The sequence below is a fragment of the Salmo salar genome, chromosome 12 (genome assembly GCF_965601325.2).
Source record: "Salmo salar chromosome 12, fSalSal1, whole genome shotgun sequence".
In the NCBI taxonomy this organism is placed as follows: Eukaryota; Metazoa; Chordata; class Actinopteri; order Salmoniformes; family Salmonidae; genus Salmo; species Salmo salar.
In genome coordinates, this window is record NC_138302.1 from 83,717,992 (window position 1) to 83,741,288 (window position 23,297).

The 23,297-nt window shown below is 44.1% G+C and overlaps 2 protein-coding genes across 2 annotated transcripts; one reads left to right on the top strand and one right to left on the bottom strand.

Annotated features, from left to right (window-relative positions):
- Positions 1–299: 299 nt before the first annotated feature.
- On the bottom strand, positions 300–15,656 carry LOC106565778 (zinc fingers and homeoboxes protein 3). Its single transcript, XM_014133283.3, has 3 exons — positions 15,279–15,656; positions 2,322–5,286; positions 300–1,707 (listed from the first exon to the last, which is right to left on the bottom strand). The coding sequence occupies exons 2-3, from the start codon at positions 5,072–5,074 to the stop codon at positions 1,674–1,676; spliced, it is 2,787 nt and encodes a 928-aa protein (XP_013988758.3). The 5' UTR covers positions 5,075–5,286; positions 15,279–15,656; the 3' UTR covers positions 300–1,673.
- A 32-nt stretch (positions 15,657–15,688) lies between these two features.
- sack1d (scaffolding CK1 anchoring protein D) lies at positions 15,689–23,061 on the top strand. Its single transcript, XM_014133288.3, has 4 exons — positions 15,689–17,649; positions 20,242–20,409; positions 20,540–20,664; positions 20,874–23,061. The coding sequence occupies exons 1-4, from the start codon at positions 17,167–17,169 to the stop codon at positions 21,889–21,891; spliced, it is 1,794 nt and encodes a 597-aa protein (XP_013988763.2). The 5' UTR covers positions 15,689–17,166; the 3' UTR covers positions 21,892–23,061.
- Positions 23,062–23,297: the final 236 nt, after the last annotated feature.

Consider the following 23,297-nt stretch of genomic DNA (forward strand, 5'->3'; position numbering starts at 1 on the left):
AAATAATGATTATAGACATCTGCTGCCATGGCAGCAAGAGCTCAATTTCCCTAACCAATTGATTTTTATTGTTGACATGTAGTTCTTAACGGAGAGAACAGTGCATCAACTTGTCCTCTACCAGTAGATGGCACTACCTGTGTTTGTAAAATAACCTGCCAATTCTTCAATGCAATTTATGTAAATTAATACACCCATATATATCCAATGGCATCTTGAATTCATTAGCAAATGTCATGTACTATAATCATTCTACAGGTGTGATAGCTTTTAATGTGGCAATAAAAACAAGTAAACGGTTTTCCTCAGTGAGTATTTATTCAGTAAAGATTCAAAGTGTAGAAAGGATGATACAACAGTGCTTTTTGATCAAACTATTTCATAAAAGTTAAAGTGATCATAACACCGTAAGTCCAGATTTCTTTTCATCTTTATTTTTCTAACCAAAATAAATTGGTAACATTCAACACAAGTGCATACACTGCTGGTAGGAGATCGCCTCCAATTTGGATGGTATAGCACCGTTGTTCGCTATTTAGCAGCTCATCAGAGATGCAGCTTTGTAGGATTCATGTAGTGACTACGTTTATATGAAAATTCAGTAGAGTGAAAAGATCTCTTCATTTGGCTCTCTAGCTAGCACAAGACCTACCTCTGTGTCCTCCAGGGCATTTGATCAAATTTACCTTTATTTTATAACATTTGCCAGTAATGATATTTCATATTATTACAGCTGAATGTTAAGCTTTTCCAAGAATACAGAAGCAGCATATTTTTTTATTCATAGATGTAGACCATCACAGGAGTGACTAATGCACTGGCACCTTGTTTTGATCTCAACATCATAGCAGCTGGAAAGCTATAAGTGATGGGCAGACCAGTCATATAAATGCATGGACAGACTTGAGTAAGGCAACTTTTGCGTGACAGGCTTCTTTTATGTTTGGGTTTGCAGATGAAGCCAGGGCAGTGTATTGATTCTGTCAGCGCTCTGCCAATATCTTTACTCTGGGGCAGTGTGGTTTTAGCATTGCTGTCTGCTAGTGCATTGTATTGTCTGTTGCGTATAGCTGAACTGTTAAGTGATCACCAACATTTATACAGAGCTAAATAAAACTAAAGGCTCAATTGCTTCTGGACTTACAGTGACTATAGAAGAAGAGTAAGAATTGGAGAGAGAAAAGTAAAATTCAAGGCAGTGACGTACTGGTTGCTAAAAAAGTAAAAAATATCACAAAGCCAACAATAACATCTCCTAGACACGTCATTTTGTCCAGTCAACAAAAACCCTCTATAGTGCAGTTTGAATCATATACTGTACATCTCATTATCCCTTTCCCATCTTCCCTCACTCAAGTCAGTTGTCCAGTCAGTGTGCACCTCCTTTCTGTCTCATCAGTTTACCTCCCTCCACATGCATCATCCTATTCCCCACATGACCACAAAGAAGCATGAAGATAGGCTTGAACATCACAGGACTTAATGGTGAGAAGTTCTTTCTTTAGAGGATGGCAGGAAGTGATGGTATAAGGGGGGGGGGGGGTATTCACAGTTACAGTCCAACGGTCCAGCAACAATCACATCTGCTGTCATAATGAACACACCAGACCATGGCCATCTGTAAAGCCGGACAGCAACCCATCCTTTATCCCTAGTAGGTTTGGGCCACTCCATCAGACTTCAAGCAGCTCTATCCTCAGACGATCCCTGAAAACACACGCATTAGTACAATATTGTTCTGATTAAATTACATTTCCCCTGAATACATGTCATATTAAGTGTCTTCAGCACCATTAACAGGTGGTAGGAAATCAGAGACTAAGTTATGTAACAGCCAACTCACAAAAGGCAATTGTCATGATTTATTCACATATATTAGCACTCTCTCTTAATCTATAATTCAATGGCCCAGACTCCAACTCTTCTAAAAATAGCTTCTTAATACACAGACCTTTGATTGTCTGTGAAAGCCACTCTGTATGAGTACCCACACACCCTCCCCGGGTTTCTTTCTTCAGAAATCACAGTAACAACTACAAACACATAACTGACATTTTTTTCTTTAAAGTCATTTTCAGTTTACAACGCCCTAAATAAATCATATCCAGTTTCAGAACAATATATAGCTACTGTAGAAATCAACAGTAAAGTGTTTGACGTTCTGTTATGGCCAAGGAGCAATATTAACCTTTGAAAAATCATCATCAGTCTCAAAGAGTCTGACAAGTCAACAACTGACCTAACATATACATTCCATGAAGGTATGGGGTGATCACAGACTGAGTCATTTTCATTAGACAACGGTAACTGATAGAACTCACCTGGCCTCCGCCTGCTTCTCCCCAAAGGCCTGGCTGCTAACCGGCTGAGGGTGATCATGCTCCCTCTCTGCCCAGTGACCATGTAGTCCTTCTGTCTCCACAGCTCTCCCTCTCTCCCCAGTCTCCTCTGGCTCTGTTGCACTCAGCAGTGGCCTCTGTGTGTCTGCGCCCCACCAGAATCCCAGCTGCCCTGAGTGGAGCCCCTTAGGTCCTTCATCAAGCTGCTTGTTCACCTCCTGCTCCACTAGTTTCCTATTAACCTCCTGGGGATTGATCAGTGCCCCTGCTTCAGAGTCTCTGTGGGCCTTTCCTTCCTCTCCCTCTACTGGTTGGCACTTGTAGCCCTCCAGCCATTTCAGCTGGCTGTTCTGGTGGATGTAGCGGCTGTCCCTGAACCAGCGGACCACCTCTGGATTTGGCAGGCCCGTCATGATACTCAGCTCCTCATACTGCTGGCTGCTGGGCCACCGTGTGCTGGTGAATGCCTGCCTCAAAAGGTGCACTTGCTGGGGGCTTTTCTTGGATGGGTGTGACAGGTCTGAGACATGTGTCTCAGACATGAGCTCTGGAGGGAAGGCCTCTGAACTAGGTTTGGCAGCTGGATCGCTCACCATGAGCCTCTGCAGGTTGATCTTGATGGGGTCAACTTTTAGTTCAGGGCTGGTTCTATCGCCCCCAAAATGGTCTTCCTCTTTGATTAGCTGCCGCAGGACTGATATAGCTTTCATAGGAACCTCCTTGATACATTTGCCATCCTTAATGATAGATATGCTGTTGCTGCTGCTTTTGGTAATGACACTGATGCTGGTGTTTTCGTTTTGGGCTTTGCTGGCAAGGTTCAGGTTGTTGACACTATCATTATTTGTAGTGCTGGAGTAGCCACTGCTAAAACTGCCATTGTTGGACTTGTGGATATTGTTGTTGTTACTGTCATCATCGCTCTTTGTTGATGTGTACTGATCCTGGTTAGCTGTGTTGCCATTGCTATGAATGTTATAGGCGATAATGTTCGATTTGCTGGTGTTACTCATGATCACTTTACCTTTGTTGCTGCTGTTGCTGAAGCCTTCCAAGACAGATGGAATGCTAATATGTCTGCTGCTTTGATTGTTTGGTTTGTCAAGGCTGTCAGTGCTACAGTCATCTTTATTGCCAATGTTGGAGGAGCAACTGACAATGCTGTTGCTGGAACTGATGTTGTTAATTGGTTTCCTAGCGCCATGGTCCCTGCCGTTACTACTGATGGAGGAGTTACTACTGATGCTGCTGCTACTACTGCAACTACTACTGTTACTGCTGCTGCTACTGCAACTACTACTGTTACTGCTGCTTCTGCCGCTGGTGCTAATGACACAACTGTTGCCCAGCCTCAGAGCAACAGTCTTGTTAGACTCCTGGCTGGCCACAGTAGTGGGGATAGTGTTCCTGGCCACTACCTGTGTTGTTCTGCTGACTACAGTCTGATATTTTGGGGGGATCATGGTTGGGGCAGCATAAGAGACCCTAGTGGTGACCGGATGACCAGCGGCTGACATGCTAGCCGAAGTGGATATGACTCCAGTATGCCTGCTCACTACACTGCCATGGGGCACCCTGGCAGCCTGGTGGCTGGGGCCCACTGGAGCAGGCTGGGCATGGACAGTGTGATGGGTCACAATGTGATTTGTGAGCCGTTGCTTGGGGGGCTGTTTTTGGGGTGCTGCTCCTTGGAAGACCGTGCTGAACATCTTCCTCCTGGCCTCCTCTATCTCCTCGGGGGACCAGCTGATCCCCTGTTTGAGTCTCTGGGCAGTGAACCACAGTTTGATCTGCTCCTCTGGCCAATCAGAGACCACAGTCAGGTAGCAGAGCTCAGCTTTGGTCGGGTAGGGGAACTTACCAAAGGAAGTCTTGAGAAAGCTGCTGGTGTCCATGGCAGCATCATAAGTGGGGATGCTGCTCAGGGGAATCATCACCTTTGGAAGGTTTTTGCTGGAATCCGAGGAGGAGGAGAAGGTGGGAGAGCTGTGCTGGTGATAGGTTTGATTGGGCACTGTTGTTGTTATCACATGAGTGACAGGGTTTCTCAACATAGCAGCACCACCGGTCCCACTGAGAGACCCATTTTGTAGTTCAGGCACATTCGTCAACATGGTGGGGTCTGTCCGCTCCATTTTCTTCCCAGTGTCTATCCTCCGCACCGTGTGGGAGACCACAATCTTCTTGTGCTCTCCCTTGGCCTTCATCACCCTCACTATAGGTGTTTTAGTGAGGAAGATTGCAGTATCGCTCGAGTCCTCCCCATTGGTCGTGAACAGGCTCTGCTCTACGGTGGTCGCACCATCTCTCTTCCTGACATGCAGGGAAGCGGAGACAGAGCCCCCTGACACCCCAGGGTGGGCTTTAGCGTTGTGCAGAGCCAGGGCCTCAAACCTGACCACTGACACGCCACAGTTCAGGCAGGAGAAGCTGGGTTGGGCCCTGAAGTCTATGTGGCAGTTGTGCAGGTGGTCCAAAAAGTAGTTCAGCTCTCTGGACTCAAAGCGGCAGGGTGGGCAGCTGTATGTGCTACCTTTCTGCCATTTGTCACCCCTTTCAGGTCTGGAGGAATCATAGGAGAAATGGCCTCTGTCTTCTCCAGATATACTGAGGATGCTGTCCTCTGGGATTGTGGGTAGGAGCTCAGGAAGGCAGCCAAGTATGATCTCCTCACGCATGTGTTTGCTTTTGGATGTGATCATACAGGGCACTGTTGACTTCCTCTTGCTGGCCATTGCAATGTAGCTGTGTGCAGATGATGGGTGACTGACTGGTTGTCCCGTATGGTAACGGAGGGCGAGTGGTTTGTGGATAGGGCTGAGATTTAAGTGTCATGGGCCAGCCGCAATGACATCACAGTGTTGCTTCATGTTTGTCCTCAGCTTCTGGGACTCCTCTCACACGATGAGTTGGGGTTAGACAGCTGTTTTAGCAGTTCACTGGGAACCTATAGGAGAGAAAACAGAACAAATATGTGATAAGGTAAATCATTCCTTATAAGAATAACACCACACACAATTGGTTAATAGCTATTTAGTTATTTTTACACTGTCAGTAAAAAAATGATGGTTGCATCCTATCCTTCTATATGGGTCCTTAACCCCCATCCATACCATCAGCGAGTGTCTAATGAACATCCTGATCATGTGTCTCATATTAATGTCAAACTCTTCTGCCAACCTTGGATGAGAGCCACTGTTCACATTTGAGCCACTGTTCACATATTTATGACGTATGGTATGAGTGTTGGCACACACACACATCCATCCAGAGGCTTCATACCCATAGGGGACACAGGGGCATGTGCACCCCCAGATCTGTCCGGTGTAAGAAATTATTTATTTAATAAAAACAATGTCTCTCTCTGTAATACCTAGTGCCATGGTCCCTACAGTCTGATATTTCAGGGGGATCATGGTTGGGCTAGCCACCTAGCAATTTTATGAAGTTGGCTTTAGCTAGCCCAGATAGGTTGCCAACCTCATAACTATCTGCCAAGAAGCCATTTCAAGCTATCAATCAAGTTAGAGTAGCTAGCTTGTCCAACTACCTTAGCTGGCATGCCTGCTGCAAGGTTGGTAGACTTTAGAAAAGCAAGTAATAACTAAATGTAATGAATAAGTTTATCAATCTTTTACCCAGATTTTTGCAGAGATGCAGAGAAGCATATATATATACTGCTCAAAAAAATAAAGGGAACACTAAAATAACACATCCTAGATCTGAATGAATGAAATAATCTTATTAAATACTTTTTTCTTTACATAGTTGAATGTGCTGACAACAAAAATCACACAAAGATAATCAATGGAAATCCAATTTATCAACCCATGGATGTCTGGATTTGGAGTCACACTCAAAATTAAAGTGGAAAACCACACTACAGGCTGATCCAACTTTGATGTAATGTCCTTAAAACAAGTCAAAATGAGGCTCAGTAGTGTGTGTCGCCTCCACGTGCCTGTATGACCTCCCTACAACGCCTGGGCATGCTCCTGATGAGGTGGCGGATGGTCTCCTGAGGGATCTCCTCCCAGACCTGGACTAAAGCATCCACCAACTCCTGGACAGTCTGTGGTGCAACGTGGCGTTGGTGGATGGAGCGAGACATGATGTCCCAGATGTGCTCAATTAGATTCAGGTCTGGGGAACGGGCGGGCCAGTCCATAGCATCAATGCCTTCCTCTTGCAGGAAATGCTGACACACTCCAGCCACATGAGGTCTAGCATTGTCTTGCATTAGGAGGAACCCAGGGCCAACCGCACCAGCATATGGTCTCACAAGGGGTCTGAGGATCTCATTTCGGTACCTAATGGCAGTCAGGCTACCTCTGGCGAGCACATGGAGGGCTGTGCGGCCCCCCAAAGAAATGCCACCCCACACCATGTCTGACCCACCGCCAAACCGGTCATGCTGGAGGATGTTGCAGGCAGCAGAACGTTCTCCACGGCGTCTCCAGACTCTGTCATGTCTGTCACATGTGCTCAGTGTGAACCTGCTTTCATCTGTGAAGAGCACAGGGCGCCAGTGGCGAATTTGCCAATCTTGGTGTTCTCTGGCAAATGCCAAACGTCCTGCACGGTGTTGGGCTGTAAGCACAACCCCCACCTGTGGACGTCGGGCCCTCATACCACCCTCATGGAGTCTGTTTCTGACCGTTTGAGCAGACACATGCACATTTGTGGCCTGCTGGAGGTCATTTTGCAGGGCTCTGGCAGTGCTCCTCCTGCTCCTCCTTGCACAAAGGCGGAGGTAGCGGTCCTGCTGCTGGGTTGTTGCCCTCCTACGGCCTCCTCCACGTCTCCTGATGTACTGGCCTGTCTCCTGGTAGCGCCTCCATGCTCTGGACACTACGCTGACAGACACAGCAAACCTTCTTGCCACAGCTCGCATTGATGTGCCATCCTGGATGAGCTGCACTACCTGAGCCACTTGTGTGGGTTGTAGACTCCGTCTCATGCTACCACTAGAGTGAAAATACCGCCAGCATTCAAAAGTGACCAAAATATCAGCCAGGAAGCATAGAAACTGAGAAGTGGTCTGTGGTCACCACCTGCAGAACCACTCCTTTATTGGGGGTGTCTTGCTAATTGCCTATAATTTCCACCTGTTGTCTATTCCATTTGCACAAAAGCATGTGAAATTTATTGTCAATCAGTGTTTCTTCCTAAGTGGACAGTTTGATTTCACAGAAGTGTGATTGACTTGGAGTTACATTGTGTTGTTTAAGTGTTCCCTTTATTTTTTTGAGCAGTGTATATATATGTTTTAAATGTACGAACCACCAGTCGGTAGGATACAGACAGCTCAATAAGTATGCATTGAATTAAGCATAATGATTATGGCTCTAGATTGCAGGAAAAAGCTATTTCAGGTGTTTGAAAAATGCTAAATTCTCCAACTTCCGGACTGGGGGCCTATCCCCCTTCCAGACCAACCCCGAGCCATCCTCACGTACTTTGTGCCCCCTCAGATTTTTGGGGTGCATGATGCCTCTCCATCCATGAATACCCCCTTTGTGCTGTAAAACACTCACGCATGACGTTCCTCACAATTGCTTAAAATGTCACATATGCACCCACACCCCTTAATGCAGTTTGAAACCTTTTCAGGACACAGGTCAGTGATTTCCGCTTATTCTGTTTTTACAGTTATGTAGCTAAATATCTCATAATGATTGTTTCTCTGGGCACTCTATCATATGTAACAACATTCTGAGCACAAAAACAGAATCGGAAAGTGAGAACACGAATCGGCTTCTCTTACTCACTGCACTCTTGGTGAACCCTACCCTCCCCACACATATTTTTTCTCTCTCTCTATCTTTCTGTCTCTCCCTCTCTCTGCCTCTCTTGCTGTGAATTTGTTGATGTGTGATGTGGTGTTGAAAACTGCTCTTGATCCATCTAGTTCTCACAGAGATATCATGATGCTTTGGTAGATAGACATGTGTAAGCTCTCTTTAGCGAATGTTCATCATCATCCTCATCAGTGCCGCTCTCAGTACTTAAAAGTATTTATTACAAGGAGTGTCATTACTTTATATGTTACAATAGAGCCCACTGCTCAGTATGCAGAATGAGCACACTATTACGTTATCGAAATCTTAAGTCAAATGATTTACAGTCATCCACATTCTCTTGAACATGGCTACACTCCTAAAACAAAACGATGTCTTCAGCCAGTGAAACTGAATGGAGTCACATGTCTGCATTCACCATGGCCTGCTGGTCGGTAAAGAAAAAATGAACCTGTTCCAGAATTGAAAATCCCAAATGACTGCCCACAATACATGCTGATCCCAGATGGGCCGTGACGTCCTTTTTGTAACTGCCTCTTTTTATTTCTAATGACGGCTCCCTTTCAACAACAAAAAAAAACACCCCAAAAAACTAGGTCACCAGCCTCTTATGCAGTAATCCCGGTTTGCTGCATCCAGACGTGGGCATTTGCTGTATGTTTAGCCAGCGGAGAGGTCATGATACAGCACACAATTAACCCCTGACAGCAGGTTTAGTGAGTGCATTCCATTGAGACGAAGGCTACAGCTCTCATGCAAGAGTCTGGTCTTCTCATGCTCATCTAATAAAATGTGATGCTATGATTTTAGTATAGTGTGGACAGTGGACGGGCAGCCGATGAAGTTAAATTACTGGTTATGATACCGTAGTTAAAGGAAAAATCCACTAAAAACAATGTTTTGGCCCAAAATGGCAGCCAAGCACGAGTGCTCAGTGTAGTATCATTTTATCATCTAGACTTTTAGGACACGTGTGAGTTCGCTAATTCCATTCAAAAAGTTTCCTAAAGTAGCCTGTCTAGACTCCATCTCTTAATGACAAATAATATAACTGAAATGAGTATAACAAAATTGTAAAAATATAAGAAAATGATGATGATCAGCATATGTGCGAGGAATGACAACAGGTGCCAGTTTGAGTTTCTTTCCTCTCGTTATCATTAATGGGATGCAACTGAAGCAAACATAGCTTGATTGAATCTTGTTGGCTAATATTTTCAGTGTCATTAATTCTCTCTCATTACGGAGTCTTCTCTAGCCACTATGAACAACATGATCTTGCATTGACTGCAGCAGGTCGTAACGGTATTGTTTATTGTTGTTCTTAAAATTCTAACTATATATTGCACCAAATTTGCAAGCACCACATGTTCCATAACGTTGTCATGGAAAATATTAATGTTGTTTCCAACTACCAATCAGCAACTGCGCCATAAATCCGGCTCTATATTGAATGTTGAGATTGCCGAAAACAAATGACAAGAGTGGCAAGGAGTGGAATGTTAGCTAAAAAGACCGGTAAACAGACTAAAAGAGACTGGTACTGATGCTGCATTCAAAACAACTGGGAACCCGGAAATCTCTGGCTTGGAACTCAGAATTCCAAGTCGGAAACTCAGGCATCTTTCTAGAGCTCTTGCTTTCCGACTTGAAGATCACTGAGGTCATGATTTGACCATGTTCTTTTCCAAGTTCCCAGTTGTCTTGAAAGCACCATCAGACTAGCCACATCATCATGATGATGCAATCATGATGATGTGGCAAGTGACGAATGGTGCTTTCAAGACAACTGGGGACTCTGAAAAAAAACAAGGTTGAATCATGACCTCAGTGATCTTCAGGTCAGAAAATCAGAGCTCTAGTTAGATGCCAGATTTTCCGACTTGAGGGGCTTCCCAGAATCTATAGTGGCACAGCCTTAGACCACTGCGCCACTAAAGATTCTGGGTTCGAGTCCAGGCTCTGTCGCAGCCGGCTGCGACCGGGAGATCCATGGGACGGCGCACAATTGTCCTTGTCCCATCGCGCACTAGCGACTCCTGTGGCGGGCCGGGCGCAGTGCACGCTGACATGGTCGCCAGGTGTACGGTGTTTCCTCCGACACATTGGTGTGGCTGGCTTCCGGGTTAAGTGGGCATTGTGTCAAGAAGCAGTGAGGCTTGGTTGGGTTGGGTTTCGGAGGACACACGGCTCTCGACTTTCGCCTCTCCCAAGTCCGTACGGGAGTTGCAGCGATGAGACAAGACTGTAACTACCAATTGGATACCACGAAATTGGGGAGAAAAAGGGGTAAAAAAAATACAAAGGCCATGCCATTTAAAAAAAGACCATGTTATCTGAGCACTAATAGGTTATTTGATGTAGCCTGTGTGGATGTGGTCCAGGACAGGAGTACTGTGCTGAGCAATATCCTAGTGGCAAGACAGCGTTGCCCTAGTATCTCTCCTCCTAAAACATCACATTTCCTGCATGACAAACCAGACAGGCCAAAGGTTGAGCAAGGGTACATAAAGAACCAGGTCACCTATCAAAAGAATGGGGTGCATTATCTAGCGAGCAAGATGTGCGATCAGACAGAAGACAAGGGGTTCCCAGACAGGGACTGGAGCCAATGAATGGTGCACTCTGAAAAGAGGGGCCTCGTGTTTCAGCGCTGAAGGAGACGACTCAGACGAGCACTGTCTCCTGGTGTGTCATATGTCCCGATACTGGCACAGGCTCTATGGCTGAGATTAAAAGAGTTTCATCTCCGTAGACCTGGGGAGTACTGATCTGAACTGAGGCAAAGTGACAGAGCTCTCACACAAGCTTTTAGAACACCCCCGCTCACTCTTCACAAGCAAAGTCCTTGTGTTACCTTGTGTGCTCAACTCAGCCAGCATGATTTCATTTAATGTTTGGCTTTTTAGAATAAAATGTTAAGAAAAAATGTGGCTTCATATCTGAAGGGGTGTAAAGTGGTACACATTCAATAAAATACCCCATAGGCACTCGCACTGTTGACATTTGAAAACAGATTGGTATTTGCAATGCCATGTCGCTGGTCACATGACTGAGGAGTGAGAGGACAGAGAAGAAGGACATAGGGAAAGCAGACCCAGACAGACAGCTGGGTGATTATGACAGAGAAAGTGTTTTAGTATTCCACTTCCTCCAATACACACACACACAACACACACCCTTCTTGCCTGTTCTCTTCAACATCGTTTTACACCAAAGCTTTCAGAAATATTACTCTTTAAACTCAACTGCCAGTAAACAGTCTGTGGTGCTGCAGTCACACAAGAGCTGATGAGAAATCTTGGCTGTTTTATGACAACATTTGTTTTCCATATATTAGCATTTCAGTGATCCACGGCTGTCTTGAAAGTCTGACAGCCTCAGCCTGCTTCCCTGGTTTTGAGTTGAAAATCGACAGAAACAGTGCCTGGCATAAGTCTGTGTGGGACAGACAAAACAGTTCCTGATAGACACACCTAAACAATAGGAAAAATCTGTTTAGGAGTACATCTTTTGCCAAATGTTCATTAAATAGATTAAAGTCATGTGAGTGGATCAACTGGACATCCAAATATAAGTCAGAAACAGATAGCAATTACTGCCCTGAACAAGGAAGATGTTGGGAACAATGGCGCCTCATTTATAAGAGAAACGTGATCCAGCACTGGGAACATTATTCAGAGGACTGTCCGTCAACTTGCCATTGTTCAATTTCCTGCATGTCTGGATGTCTGCTGTGTCTATTCTGATTTCTGTGTCTAGTAATGTGTGTTTGACTGAATGGCTGCGACTCAGGCTGCACATCATAATTCAAGTGTATTCTAATGGGTTAGTGTTTGTATGTCCACAATATCCACATTAATTACAGAGTTGTAAGCTCCACTGTCACACCTTCAGCCAAGGATGTAAGTGGTTAATCTGTCTTCAGCATCTGGTCATTTGTATGCCCCTTAATTCTGTGTTTGACTGTGTCTTCAGGGCGTGTGTGTGTGTTTGTCTGTTCTATGTATTTATGTGTGTACCAGTATATGAGTAAGGGTGTGTGAACGTGTGAATGCCTGCTGAGAGACGCAGGTGTTGTCAACCGTCTCCTCCTCACCCCCCTTACCTCCATGACTGCAGCCCGGTCCACTGGGAGACCAGTCAGCGGTGCCACTCATGTGTTAACATTGCCATAGCAACCCCTCTCTTCTCCTTGCCCACCACACCACACACAGAGGAGTCTCTCGACTACACCCACCACACATCCAGACGCATTTACGCACACACGCATACACACATAAATGACCACCTTTTATGCCAGGCAAAGGACAAAGTTAATCCTCCTGCTGTGCCATCTTTGAAAATGCCAGTCTTGGCTTAGCTGTTCCGGACCATTGGGGTTGGGTGGGTCAGAGGTAAAGACACCTTCTCACAATGACAATACAAAAATACCTGCTCAACTGCACAGTCCACTCTACTGATTAAGTGTTTGTGACAGTCCTTTCATAAAAGACAAATGAGGGATATATACATTTCATTGCAAAGGACATCCTGTCAGTGTTGTCTTGTAAAATTGGCACAGAGGTCTGAGGACTGAGGTATTGTAATACAGTATAATGTACACTGCCAAAGCATCTCTTGTTCTGTTCAAATGCATTTTCATGTCATCCATCACAATCTTATATTGTTCACCAAAGCCTTCCTCTATGGCCTGGGTGAATGGCAGACCAAACATGTGTGAAAAAATCCTGAGTAATGAGAGCCTATTTCTGTGTTTTTTTTTATGAATAAATCTCCTTTAGTTCTGTATCTTGGACTCCGGGCCATTGATATGGCAACTTAAAAAGAAAAATGAAGAAAAATGGCGGCGTATCGCGCATTGTACTGTCCAACCTAAAATGGCTGACATCACAGCCTCTTGTAAGTGCCAGAGCTTGGCAAATGCCAGCTCCTGCTGACCAAACCTTTCTTGCACAGGACAGAGAAAGTGGCAGGGGCTCTCTCCTCTCTAGCCCCCAGTTTTTTTCTTCCACGAGTGCAGAGAAGTTTCTTTTGGTTGGAACGGAGCAAACATGCTGTCTCAGGGAGGCTTTCGGTCGCTTTGTGCCTCGATACTCCTAAGACATAAGCAATACCATACGATGAATAGGAGAGAATAAGAGCGAACCCATACAGAGTGGTATAGACTTTCAGACTAACAAAACAAAGATCTCTAAGTAGTATGCTTATGGGACTGTTTTTGTGAGGAGGGGGAAGTATGCTGTTATCACAAATATGGTTGTTTGTACAGAACTGCTGGGAAATAGATCTGGTTGGCATTAGATAGCTGATTTTCCTCTCTGAACTCAAAGAATGTTATACACTCGATGTCAGCTAAAACTGCAAATCACGACCATATGACCTCCTTGAGGGTGCTCTGGCAATGACTATACGGCACAGTGAAACCTAAGCCACAGACATGAAAATATTATCTGACTGGTGTCGATAGACATCAGGACATTTAATCCTCAAAGCGGTATATTCGTACAGTAACTAAGGAGTGGCATACAAGGATGTTTTTTGTAGAGTGGGGTGGGCACTCTCTGCCCATTACACAGTGTCTGTGTATACAAACACTCTCTGTTATGGCCATAACCAAAACTGTGAGCCGTCCCTAATTGCAGGGAGTCAGGATAAAAGGCAATATGCTTGGCCTCATTAGCACAGTTCCGAGAAGGAGAGATGGAAGAACGTTCCCAGGGATCCACAAAGGGAATTGACATTCCCCCAGTGTAACTGCCTAGAAGAGTGCAAACCTCTACACAGACACACTCACTGGACCAGGCTGAACCTAGCTAGCCTAGATGAGCCAAGCTATGAGAGCTAGCTTGTCTAGCGTTGTATTAGTCAGTAAGGAGAGACGTCTGCCAAGCATAGGAGCAGAATAAGGCTCTTTTACGAACTTCATGCAACTATGTATTTTGAGGGCGCATTAATGGTCAAATTGGGTGTCTGCATATTCATTCTAGTTTAATAACCTTAAATGATACTTCATATACCACTGGTAGCATGACATGCTCCTTCAGTTCCAATGGGCATGATGCCCCTGGCTCATTGCATGTGCATGAATCACTCACACATTTCCCCTGATTAGAGGGTTGAATATTTAAACCAATAGTTTCCGGATGAATATTTTATGCTGCTCATTCAAGAGGTAGAATACCATCTTAAGGTCCAATATAAAGTGTAGGCATGATGGCCAGCTAAGAGACAACAAAAAAAAATGGATTTTACAGGGTCAATGAATTGGCTACACATGAATAATGTGCGTGTCTGTTTTTGTGAGATTGGAATCGTGAGGAAAAGTTTACAGTGTGCAATATTCTGACAGTTTGACACACATTAAAAAAGACAGATGAAAACAAGAGGACAGCTCCCAAAATGCAGTTGATTGTCGAGCTCTAAGCATCAACGCAAGGCGGTAACAGGTGGGAAAACAAAACAATTGTTCAATACATAGGCTAAAACAACAACGTCTGCAATGAAACATCATACATTAGCCTACTGAACTGATTAATTGAAAGGAAGGATTAACGTCGCTTTAAAATTCATAGATTAAAAAGGAAGACATTTTGGGTAGTAAATCCAGCCGGACGTCTGGGTCGTCTAAATTAGACTACCAGACATCACATCCAATAAGATTATGTATTCGTTATATACAAAGTCCTTAGAACTTGGATACTGAAATATAGTCAACACTGACTCGCTCAAAAAGCAGGGGAAATATTCAGCGTTGTGCAATAAATTAATCAGAAACGTCACATTGTAGCGTGCGAGAGGGCAAGTACAACGTTGAGTAGACTACATTCTTGAAACTGTAACAAAAAGTCAAGTTAACCCTTTCACTCCAGTAGCCTGTTGGCAAACATTGGCTCGGTGTTTGGGCTATTTGTGACTATCTTCAACTCATACTGTAGAATGAAACATATTCCCAAAAATCCTAACTCGGCACCCCCCCACCTACTGTCGCCATTTTATATATTGGCGACTTCATATATACTGCCTAGACTACAGCACCAGATACATTTCAATAGCCAGAATTGGAGTAAACTATCTGTGATTATATAAAAATAATTCGAGCTATTATATTGTAGGCTACAAGGAAAAGTGGCCTTACCTTGATATTTGGACCGGGGTAAAATGGAATACGACATTAATATAGAAATGATTAATATTAGATTAGCTCCGTTCGTTGCGCTTTGAGAGGAGGGGGGTGGGTCCTCTCCTCAGTTGAACCCGATAAACTGGCGTGAACCCGTCCGACAGTGACCACAGCAAGGTACATTACCTCTCCTCGCACACTGTATGGACAGAAAACAACTATGGTCGGCGGCAGGACGAGGTAGCCAAAAATTATACGGAGTGTATTTCCTATGAACACGTGATTCAGAGCGTCACCCAACATCCTAAACCCTTTCATCTAAATTTTGGAGAAGGGCGGGGGTTGGACGGTGAATGTATGGAGAGAGATACGCTCGAACGAAGCGAAAGTGTTGGACACGAACCACGGTCGGTCAGTGTTTTGATGTCTTAATTACCCTATGCCTATTGAAAACTGAAGAGTGTATTTGAGAATTTGCCAAAGATGTGGCTTAATAATTTTGACGTCCTTTCCTATCAGAAAAGGTCTTACCTGCCACATGATGAAAACAGTCTAGCCTAATGAATACCTATAGGCTACATAATAATTAGGTAACTCTGTTTTGCCAATTTAACGTGTGTTAAGGCGTCTCGTCTGTCTAACCACAGGAACGTTGAGAGTGAGATTGCCCGTGAATATCAAAAAGGCCTGCTCAGCCTAATGAATAGTGCGCGTAAAGGGGTGGATAGCTCATGCCACAAATATGTCGCGCCGACGCGCCATATCCTACTTCTATTTACATTTTCCAGCTTTACTGACTCCAGATTCATCGAGGGACAATCCATCTGAGGTCATAGCTAGCTAGCTTCACTGGTCCATTAAACAAATAAGGTATACCAACGACTAGGCTCTTACTCCTTGGTTGGTTATACAGTACGTGTGCGTAAAAAGAAGGCACCATATGTAGCAATATGGGGACATTGACTCCATCATTTGCATTGCCAGATGATAATTATTATTTTGATTGCCAACAACAATATGTTTAATCTTTTGAATTCAATTCAGGAATACATAGACCTTATCAATCACTTTAAAACATGCTGGGCTGGTGTTATTTTTAAATATTAGGAATCAATGTCATGAAAAATCAGCCAATTAGACGTGTTATTTTATCATCATATGATATAGCTTACTTCAGACCAGGCCTATACCCAAAGGCCTACCGTGAACCTTCATCGTGTCTGTAAAAATGTACATGGTCTTACTCTTTGGTTATAGACTTGTGGTAAAAACAGAAGGTTCCAATATGTGGCATTGGGACATTGCGTCCAGCATTTGAATTGCAAGGTTAATTATTCATTTTATTGCCAACTACACTGTTTAAACGTTTGAATTATTAGGCATAAACTACACATACATGATTTATACCATGATACCACAACTAACACAACTTGATAACACACATGATTAATGATTAAGTGGTCTCCTTTTTAAATATTAGGGACATAAATGTCACCAGTCAGATAATTAGGCTTGTGCTTAGTTTTATAATCATATGATATAGCCTACTCCTTCCGTGATTTCGTAGTGTCCAAATGTACAGTAGTTCTACAGTAGACTAGTCCGGGCATTTGAGGTCGTGACTTGAGAGTGGATACTGCATAGGGTTTGTTTGCCTCCAAATTCAAACTGCTGGCCAATGAGCGAGCGCTTATAACGGAGTGACAGGTCTAAAGCGCAGGCTTGTGTACACGATTCTGGTTCCTAACTTTCGAGTAGCCAATGCCGACTACGGATGGGCTGGAACTGAGTAAATTGCAAAATACAAATTTGCTTCTTCTGGCTAGGCTACGTTATATCACGCGTATCGGAGGGACACATAATTGAATGGTTACTGTCTATTCTAAATAGTTCACCTAACGTTATGGCTCTATCGCAATGTTTGGAAGATTCACCTGTAAGGTGGCCGTCAAGAAGACAGGGAAATGATTTGAATGTAAAGGAGTTATACAACGAAAGACATCGGCTGGCGTTAGAGGAACTTATTTCAGGTGGAGTTGATTCGTTTTTGGGATTTCTAAGAAAAGAGAGAATTCCGAACTTTCTCTCGGATGACGAGATCAGACGCATTGGCCGTGCTGCGGTGGTTCCACGCTGTGTGTCCCACCACGCAGAGGACGTGATTTTTGAACAGTCGGTAAGCAGCTCCATGGACTGCTCCTCCGTCACTTACTTCCCCGAGGTCTCGGACGTGGAGCCACCGCTGTTGGAAATCGGCTGGCCCGCCTTTACATCGGGCTCTTACAGAGGAGTCACTCGTGCTGTCGCCCACTTCCAACCCAGTTATGGAGAATGCATCTATAGTTGCAAGGAAGCTGCGAGAAGAATGATTCAAAGTGCCAAGGAGGTAATACATTAACAAAACACTAAAATGGTCATCAAGGTGAGCACAGTAAAATCAACTACATTGTTGAACTTACAGTGTTTAATGTGTGCATTTTTTAATTTAACCTTTATTTAACTAGGCAAGTCAGTTAAGAACAAATTCTTATTTACAATGATGGCCTTATTGATACAGATTGTTTCAGGACTAGGCCTATAGCCTACGGAAAGAACCATTTTGCTATTTTACTACATTTTGTACACCTCAGATGTAAAATTCAAACGATACCAGCCACGTATTGACTGTTTGATTTGAGTCAGTCAGTCAATCGGCTCCTGACCCTGGGTGTGTCTGTTTACTCAAACGTGACCATCCAAAGCATCCACTCACTCACTGACTGCCTGGTATTCCAGGCCTATATACAGTGCATTCGGAATGTATTCAGACGTTGACTTTTTACACATTTTCTTACGTTACGGCCTTATTCTAAAATCGATTACATTGTTTCCCCCCCATCAATCTGCACTCAATACCCCATAATGACAAAGCAAAAACAGGTTTTTAGACATTTTTGGAAATGTATAAAAAAAAAAAAATGAAATATCACATTTACATAAGTATTCAGACCCTTTACTCAGTACTTTGTTGAAGCACCTTTGCAGCGATTACAGCATCAAGTCTTGTTGGGTATGACGCTACAAGTTTGGCACACCTGTATTTGGTGAGTTTCTCCCATTCTTCTCTGCAGATCCTCTCAGGCTCTGTCAGGTTTGATGGGGATTGTTACTGCACAGCTATTTTCAGGTTTCTTCAGAGATGTTTTATCAGGTTCAAGTTTGAGCCACTCAAGGACATTCAGAGACTTGTCCCGAAGCCATTCCTGCGTTGTCTTGGCTGTGTGCTTAGGGTCATTGAGGTCCTGAGTGCTCTGGAGCAGGTTTTCATCAAGGTTCTGTCTGTACTTTGCTCCGTTCAACTTTTCCTCCATCCTGACTAGTCTCCCAGTCCCTGCCGCTGAAAAACATCCCCACAGCATGATGATGCCCCCACCATGCTTCACCGTGGGGATGGTGCCAGGTTTCCTTCAGATGTGATGCTTGGCATTCAGGCCGAATAGTTCAATCTTGGTTTCATCAGACCAGAAAATCTGGTTTCTCATGGTCTGAGAGTCCTTTAGGTGCCTTTTGGCTAACTCCAAGCGGGTTGTAATATGCCATTTACTGAGGAGTGACTTCAATCTGGCCACTGTACCATAAAGGCCTGATTGGTGGAGTGCTACAGATATGGTTCTCCCATCACAACAGAGGACCTCTAGGGTTCTGTTAGCGTGACCATCGGGTTCTTGGTCACCTCCCTGACCAAGGCCCTTCTCCCCTGATTGCTCAGTTTGGCTGGTGGGCCAGCTCTAGGAAGAGTGGCCGTCCTTTTCACTTTGTCATTATGAGGTATTGTTTGTAGATTGAGGGGGAAAATATTTAATCAATTTTAAAATCTGGCTGTAATGTAACAAAAATGTGGAAAAGGGGAAGTGGTCTGAATACTTTCCGAATACACTACATCTTTCTGAGGTCTGGATGAACCTTTATACTGTGATGCTCTTCTCAATACTCATATTTAAAGTACTGTTGCATTTTCTTCTAATTCACAGATAGTCTTTTTGAAAACTATATCACCCAATGTGAGGAGCACTAGATACTTGAAAGGTCAGAGGAATGAAAGACACCTGTTGGTCACATGTTCAAACTCAACACATTTCTGGACGTGTTGGGAACTGTCAGTTTAATGCAGTTTCCTTACCATCCTGATGAGTTAGCATTCCAGAATGGAGAGATTGATGAAGAGCTTCAACTCCAAGTCTGGTTCAGAGGAACGCCTACAGTAATAGTACATTAATGAATGTGTCTGAACATGCTTTTCACATGTAATAGTGTTGCTGTGCACTTTTCAGAATGCTTAGCCTTGTGTCATCTGCCTCTGTGTGCAGGTGAGCTGTAGGTAGGTTTACAGCTAACTGGGTGAAATCAGAGTTGAGTTACGTCATTGTATTTACAGTGCATTTAATTAATCTCTCTGCTTCAGGCCTTATAGTTGATCAGCATCCGTTTCAGAATAACAATTTAGGAAATGCCCCAAATGGCCCTTGATCTGTAAGCTATTGAGTTATTGTTCATGAGAGGACACTAGAAAATAGTTTTATCAAGGAAACCTAACATCAATGCAAATCATTTCTAGCCTGCTGCTGAAGATTTCAGACATAAGCAGGAAATATTAAATCACCCCACAATGAGCCTGATTGTCCATGTCATAGAAACACATTTGTTTGCAGTCCAAGCATTAAAGATGATTGCCATGGCAACAGACCACAGTTGACTGCAGGGAGGCTCATCTAGATACACATGACAGAGACAGTGTGGCCAATAGAGGAGCCGGCTTAGTGTTTTCTCCTTCTTAATGTTTGATTAAGACCTGGTTTGTGGGCACAAGCATGCATAAGAGCCCGTTTAGAGTGACCCTGCCTCACACATAGTATGGCAGAAGAGCAGCCTCTTTTAAATTGTAAACTGGGCCTATATCAATGGTGCTTTGACTAACGAATGACTTGATTAACCATTCCAGGTGATCGCCATAGTGACAGACTCTCTGACAGACCTGGACATCTTTAAGGATCTCCAGGAGGCGTGCACACAGCGCAGAGTTCCGGTCTACATCCTGCTGGACTGGTCCTGTGTGCCGGCATTCCTCAAAATGTGCAACAACATCAATGTGCGCCTGGACGATCTTAAGGTATATGTTGTCTTATCGCCGATAAGCTGCTGTTTTATTACTGATTTAGAAGCATGGTAATTCTGTATTTAATAAGTGACCTGTGACTGGCTTGTATTTCATACTGTTTTTGTTTCATTCCTCAACAAAGCAAATGCGAGTGCGGACCGTAACTGGTGGTACATACTTCATGAGGTCAGGGGCCAAGATTACTGGGAAGGTTCATGAACGGTTCATGTTGATTGATGGGAACAGAGTGACTACAGGCTCCTACAGGTAAAGACTTCTTTCTTTACTACCACATAATTATATGCAGTATAGCATTGAAAAATGTCCCAGTTTTTTTACAAGACCCCCGAGCAAAAAGCCTATAAAACACTCAATACTTTCAACTTGTATGAACCTAGCTGCTGTAAGTGACTTTGCCATCCTTATTTGACTGATATGGGGTATACAACTGTAAAGCCCTTTGCTTACATTCTTAGGTTCAATTGGACTGATGGGAAACTAAACAGCAGCAACATGATCGAGTTGTCTGGCCAGATCACTGAGAACTTTGATGAGGAGTTCCGGATTCTGTACGCCCAGTCCATGCCTGTTATTACCAGGGGCCCAGCCAGTGCCCGAAACAGTGGCATCTATGACCACCTTCTCATCAAACACCCCGGTACCTCATCCCCTCAGCCGGCCAAAGAGAGGCCCCCAGTCAAGCCTGTCTGTCCGGAAGTATTGGGGAAAACTGTCTGTCTGACCAGCACACCCAGCCGGGCCCAGGCTGTGGTAGTGCCGCCCTCCAGAGAAATGACTGGAAAGAGCAGCCTGGTGTCGGCCTCCTTCACCATAGGGGAAGACTGGATGGAGCAGCGACACATGCAGGAGGTCCTGGCTGGAAGTGCCGCCCAGTGTCTGCCCACAGGTGACCCTGCCACTGTCACATCAGCAGTGGATGTACAGGTCACACCCCCCATCCCTACCTGCTGCCATGTCTCCACCCAGACCAACTGTCCTGCGGTGGACCTTGGCGTGCAGACTGATCTGACTCAGTACACTAAGCACCTCTCCCCCAACAAGGCTGCATTTTCTCCCATTACCAGCACCACTACCCAGACCAACAACATCCAGAGTGAAGCTGCCTCCTCCTCAGATTCTGTCTCGACCTCCCCCAGGCAGCACCGCGCCCCCCATGGGGTGGACCGTCGCCCTGCAATCCGACACTGTACTGCACCCCATGATGGGAACCTGAGGGAGTGCTTCCGCAAGCTGACCAAAGAGCGTCAGTATCACTACTCCACCATCCGCTCCAAGCTGGAGCACATGGTGACCATGCTGTCCCACCGCCGTGAGCTGGTGGACCTCACCAACATGGCCCTGGGGCCCGGGCTGCACAGAGCATGCAATGCCCAGAAAGAGCGGAGACAATGGCAGAGGCAGGGGCATAACCCTGGCCTGCTGATGGACAGTGTGGGCATGGGCACATGGCCAAGGGCTAGGTGTTTACACTAACAGGACTTGCAGGGGCTTGAAGGTGGAGGGTGTTGTAGAAACCGCTCTGTGTTTTGTAGGTAACACTACTTGAAACAAATGGGTTTAAAGAGCAATATGAAATATTTGAGAGTTAGTCTTCCTTAGTGTTTAGAATTTGAAAGTATGTGTCTCTGTGTCTGTGTTTTGATGCAGCCTTCTTCCTCTTTTTATTGTGAATCTGTCCCTTTTCTTTGACCCCTGTTTGAACATTTCTACTTTAGAAACTGACGTCAAATGGCAGTAGACAGGCGGTGGATATACTGTCATTTGCCTTGACTATTTTTGCTACAAAATTGAATGTTTTTAAGCATAGACATTGTGCAGTAAGACACAATCTATATATAGTTTTGATGATTGAAAAAAATATATTATAACAATAAGATTGTCCAAAGATTTATTTGAGAAATACTGTAATTGCAATTCATAAATTGATATTTGCTGAACATTTTAGATGAGACATTTTGTCTGTAACTAACGTTTTATTATACAGCATTCTAACATGCAGTTTAACTTGTTAGGTTCCAAATTTGAGTAAATAACTCACGGACACTAGAGAAGCTTAACCAAGTTTAATTCTTCCCAAAGAGACGTTACAGCTGTAATTCAGACAAAAAATGTTTTCGCACAAGCACTGATATTTAATCCTTTCTCCTAGGCTGAGTCTCCGCATCTCTGTTGCTAGCCAGAACCTTAGTGATATCTGTTCTTCCTCACTTCATCTAACCTGACCTCTACCCCAAAGTGCTCACTCCTCCCCAACTCCAAGGCTGTCATGGTTATTGATACCAGACGGTGTCTCTTCTCCACACAGAGGATCCCTGATGGCTAACAATAACATATCCTCACATAATTATACATCACCCTCTTTCCCTCAGTGACATTGTTAGGTTCTAAGCTCTCCACCCGTCTCTCCTACACATTCTCAAAGCCATCTAACTCCTACAGATAACCATTAACTTCTGATGTAAAAACCAGTCTCTGTCATCCCTGAGGTACCATACTTCTGATCTATCATGTCTCTAGTATAGCAATGTTCAAAGTTTACCCAGAATCCAACAAACTTAATCTGAGTACTGAAGCAGTTATGTGTTATGATATCAATTGATGTACTTTATTGCTGACACTTAAAATAAAGGAGTACTTTATGTATATTTTTTCATCTATCACTTTTTCTATTACATGTACACTCTCCCAACCTCATAATGAGTACTTGGAACCAGTGACCGTGTGTCCTGAAGCCCAATGCTTAGACATGCTGATCATTGTATTATGAGATGTGATCACTATGGAGATCCTTTTTTTTTTTAATGAATGATAATGTTGAGGGCAATGGCTTTTTGAGTCTCATTCATAAGAATATTGTGTTTATATTGTTATGTTATTGA